The sequence below is a fragment of the Marmota monax genome, unplaced genomic scaffold (assembly GCF_021218885.2).
Source record: "Marmota monax isolate L192 unplaced genomic scaffold, Marmota_monax_Labrador192_F-V1.1 WCK01_AAM20220418_F8-fsc00026, whole genome shotgun sequence".
Taxonomy (NCBI): Eukaryota; Metazoa; Chordata; class Mammalia; order Rodentia; family Sciuridae; genus Marmota; species Marmota monax.
The window spans coordinates 15,445,514-15,450,246 of NW_026693108.1; the positions used below are offsets into that span (position 1 = coordinate 15,445,514).

General features: G+C 50.0%; 1 protein-coding gene across 2 annotated transcripts; it reads left to right on the forward strand.

The window, feature by feature from the left end:
• The first annotated feature begins 374 nt into the window (after positions 1–374).
• Positions 375–3,250, forward strand: Sox21 (SRY-box transcription factor 21). 2 transcript variants are annotated; one of them, XM_046454905.2, is made up of 2 exons: positions 375–863; positions 930–3,249. In XM_046454905.2, the coding sequence occupies exons 1-2, from the start codon at positions 427–429 to the stop codon at positions 1,255–1,257; spliced, it is 765 nt and encodes a 254-aa protein (XP_046310861.1). In that variant the 5' UTR covers positions 375–426; the 3' UTR covers positions 1,258–3,249. The 2 variants fall into 2 exon arrangements, with proteins under 2 accessions (XP_046310861.1, XP_046310860.1); XM_046454904.2 differs by having other exon boundaries at positions 375–3,250.
• Positions 3,251–4,733: the final 1,483 nt, after the last annotated feature.

The window sequence follows — 4,733 nt, forward strand, 5'->3', positions numbered from 1 at the left end:
TTGGTAGAGCCTCCGCGACGCAACTTTCGGGACAGCTTTGCATTTAGGAAAGAGAAAACGGAGGGGGGGGGGAGCTCTGCCAGGCAGCCTCTACCTGCGGGGAGATCGAGAGCCAACTCCACCGGAGAGCACAAAAAGGAAGCAGAGGACTAACTGCCGCTGCGGTGTGGGAGCCCCGCCGAGAAGTTCCAGTGTCCCAGAAAGGATTTTCCCGAGCGCTCGGCGGGAGAACAGCCAGGAGGCCGGGAGTGCAGCGCCGCGGCCCTGGGCTGGTCCCCCAGCCCCCTCCTCCCGTGCGGGAGCGACGCCGGGGCTCTGGCCGGCCGGCCGAGCGGGTTCCCGCGGGCAGCCAACATTGATTTCCTGCGGGCCGAGGGCGAGGGCCCGGGCGGCGGCGGCGGGCTGCAGCCGCGGCACGGTGAAAGCATGTCCAAGCCGGTGGACCACGTCAAGCGGCCCATGAACGCCTTCATGGTGTGGTCGCGGGCTCAGCGGCGCAAGATGGCCCAGGAGAACCCCAAGATGCACAATTCGGAGATCAGCAAGCGGTTGGGCGCTGAGTGGAAGCTGCTCACGGAGTCGGAGAAGCGGCCGTTCATCGACGAGGCGAAGCGCCTGCGCGCCATGCACATGAAGGAGCACCCCGACTACAAGTACCGGCCGCGGCGCAAGCCCAAGACGCTGCTCAAGAAGGACAAGTTCGCCTTCCCTGTGCCCTACGGCCTGGGCGGCGTGACTGACGCCGAGCACCCGGCGCTCAAGGCGGGCGCCGGGCTTCACGCCGGGGCGGGCGGCGGCCTGGTGCCGGAGTCACTGCTCGCCAACCCTGAGAAGGCGGCCGCCGCTGCAGCCGCCGCCGCCGCGCGCGTCTTCTTCCCGCAGTCGGCCGCAGCCGCCGCCGCCGCTGCCGCCGCCGCCGCAGCCGGCAGCCCCTACTCACTGCTCGACCTGGGCTCCAAGATGGCAGAGATCTCGTCGTCGTCGTCCGGCCTTCCGTACGCGTCGTCTCTGGGCTACCCCACCGCGGGCGCTGGCGCCTTTCACGGCGCGGCGGCCGCGGCTGCAGCGGCGGCCGCGGCCGCCGGGGGGCACACGCACTCGCACCCCAGCCCGGGCAACCCGGGCTACATGATCCCGTGCAACTGCAGCGCGTGGCCCAGCCCTGGGCTGCAGCCGCCGCTCGCCTACATCCTGCTGCCCGGCATGGGCAAGTCTCAGCTGGACCCCTACCCCGCGGCCTACGCCGCTGCGCTATGACCCCGCGGGGCCGCCTCGCGAGGACCGGTGTGCACACGTGTACATATGTATAGGTACGAGTTCCGCGGCCTCCCAGTGCGCCCTCAGGCCACTGGGGGCCCGGTTTGTATATACATAAGATGTATAGGTGCCAGGCACTGGCAGAGATGCCAGTCGGGGCGCGAGTGGCAGAGCGCGCGAGGGCGCGGGCGAGTGTGCGTGTGAATTCACAGGATCATTTCCGACCCGCACTTCGGCAGCCAACTTTAAAAAGAGGGCGTTTGTATCCGGCAGCAGTTGGTGTTTGCTTTGCACTTCGGAACCTGTTGCGTTTTGACCCACATAGGTGGAGGAGTAACTTTTTGACATGTTGGGCTTTCCAGTTTTGTTGTTGGGAGTTTTATTGTCGATTTTGCTTTTGTTTCTCTTTACTTTCCTTCCCCCCTCCACCCCCTCCCCCGTCTGCGCTGCATGCACTCTGTTCAAATATTAGGTCTGAAATGGCTGGCACACGGGAAAAGCTGATCTGTGTCATTAGTTTCTCCGAGCAGGATAGCTCTGAACAGCCTTGCTCCCTGTTTGTACTATTTGAACTTTGTAGATCTCTGTTCTCCCAAGCAGAATACCCAGACCGGATCCATTCTTGACCAGTGACCAGCTCGAATCTGGCCTTTTGTATGTGAGACGATCACGGTTTCTTTTGTTTATCACGCCACATGCAAATCAGAGCAAGAGCTCTTTTTCAAAAGAGCAAGAAATCTAAACAAGACACATGTGTGAGATGAAAGTTGTCAATTGAATTTTCTCCCCCTTAAGGAAAAAAAAAAAATCTACGAAGTCTCCCTGAGTCCACTGGTTTGGATTTTTGACATGGTTTACAAAAAGGGGAAAGAGCAAGGTTGCTATTTTCCTCTTACGGCTGAAATCATCTTAAGATTGTAAATGTGTATGTGTCAGTGAAAACTTGGAGTCTTGGAAAATGTGTAATTTTCGTCCCCCTAAATTTGAGTCAGTTTTAGACTCAAAAACATTTGAGCAAATGTCAAAGTTAACTTTTAAATATTGCGGAACTGTTTCAGAATCGCAATTTTATCTAAGATTAAATCAGACTTTTTGTCTGAGTGGTAATTATATTTATTATTTAGGAAAACTGAAAGAAGCACAGAATTGTTTTTGACAGATGCCTCTCATTTCCAGTTGTCATTTCTCTTCCAACTTGAACCTTTTAAATGTGTTTTGGAGTTCCCTCTTGGATTAGCTTATTTTTTAGATCTCCTGCAATACATTTGCAAATTTTGATAAAACACATTTTAGAAAAAAGAACCATTCTCAGTTATGGGGTTTTTTGTTGTTGTTGTTTTGTTTCCTTTTAAATGTATATATTTTGACTAATGTTTGTGAATGAAGTTGGCTAACATGTATTTAGTTTCATTTTTGGCTTTATGTAATATAAAGTTTTAAAAAGTTTAAATATTGGTTTTAACCTTTATGTGTAAATGGTTTTCTTGTGTGATCTTCTAATTTAATATTAGATGCGTCTAAGCTATATCTGTAAATTAGAATCCGACTATCACTCTGTTCATTTTTTTGAACAAAGAGTTTAAATAAAGCCTGAACCAGGGAAAAGAGAAAATCCTCTATTTCTTGTTGAGTTCCTAACAAGATTTTTATCTGAATTGCCCTTACGTGCCTGGTCCAGGTGAAGTGTAAGGTATCCTCCAAAGGCACCCTTTGTTTCACTTTTGAATAGATTTACTAGGAAATCTAAATCAAGCCATTGTTATTCAGAGCCAAAAACCTGATTTATCACATTTTTAATCGTGAATAGGAAAGTAGATTTAAAAAACCCAAGTAGTTGCATTATCTTTAAAAAATAAAATAAAATAAAAGGCATTCATGAACCAGTAGAACAGAGCTCATTGAAAACGTCCAGAGTGTTCAAAGCATTTCACCAGTTTCCAGTAACATTTTAAGAGGGGAAAGTTGCCTGACCACTTTATCTTGTTAGTAGAATAGCCCCCACCACTTAAATCAGTGTAATTTGTTCACATATCTTTGGGGGTACTCCTTATTTACACCTTGAGGTTTTATTTGGAAGGGTAATGGCCAACAGAAATGTACAACTTTTGGCCTCTTTAGAGCTTCATTCTATAATGCTAACAGCACTAAAATAGAAGTGCAGTATAATCAATTCTAATGGGAAGGGTTGAATTCCCAGAGCTAGGCAAGTCTCCACTGGAGAAAAGTTTTAGATTCATAAAGTATTTTAGTTTTAGAAAAGAAATTATAGGGTATCAAGGAGACTATCAGAAAAAAAAATATTAACTGCAAAGACAAAACCCACCCTCACCAAGATGCGAATTCTCAAGATACCATGCACAAGTCTTAAACTATTTTCTCCTTTGACACAGGCCATCCCTGAAGCTGCACGTCTTTATAAGCAATCCAAAGTCTTTAAAGTCATTGTTTTCTCCCAACGGAATAATATTTTAAAAACCATGAAAAGTTTGGGAAATGTGAGAAATAGGCTCTGCTGGTTTGACCCTGATTCACTAATTAAAACGATCCCTCTCCTGTTACTCCCCGAGCTCTTTGCAATATTATAAGTTAATTCATATGGTTCTGAGCGATTATGCAAAACTAATTTGGACTGTCCAGGGGTAATTATCCCTGACACGGTTAATTAAATCCTTTCAAAGCTTCGTCTTTCCCTTTTGTAGCAGCCCATCACTTCTCAACACGGAACTTCCTGCGGCTCGCTGGAAATCACCCCAGCCCTAAATCTTAGTTACCTCCCTGAGCCTTCCAGCTCGGCCCCACCGGCCCGAAGATCTCCCGCCCCCTCCCTTTTTCCCAAAGATCAGCGTTTTCTGGGAGAAACGCTCCCGAGTGTTGATGAATGGGAAGAGGACTAGGAAGACGGATAAGGGGAGAGGGGAGGAGGCCAGGGGTGAGCACCAGGGTCACATCGCCAACAGATTGTGCGGCTGTTTTAGCATCTCGAGAGGCCCCCCAAGATGCATCACACACTGGCTCCAGTGGTCTTGCTAACAACTTGGCGGGTTCTGCGCCTCGAGACAGCTTCTGGCCAAGTCGGGCTGTGCAGAAGTCAGAGGTGGGGAGGGGGAGGGCGTGGGGAATAGGCTGGGGCTGGATGGGTGCAAGAGTCTGAAAGTGACCCACAAATGACAGCGCTGGGACTGGGCAAAGAGCTGCTGTTGGCGCCCCCGCCCTCTCCATTTCTTCATCCCTTTCCCTCCTCTCCCTTCCTTCCTACTTTCCTCCCTCCCTTCTTCTCTCCCTTCTTTTTGTTCCTCTGCCATTTTTTAAATGTAAGTTTTTAAAAAGCCCTAACGACATTTATTTGGTAGTCACGGTCGCCTAAAAGCTTTAAGGGATTCTCGTCTCAGAGGGGCCACGCGTGTGGTTTCGGGCTGTGAGCAAACAGGTGGAATTGCTCTGTTTTAGCCATGAGGACCGGTGCTGGGGGACGCTGC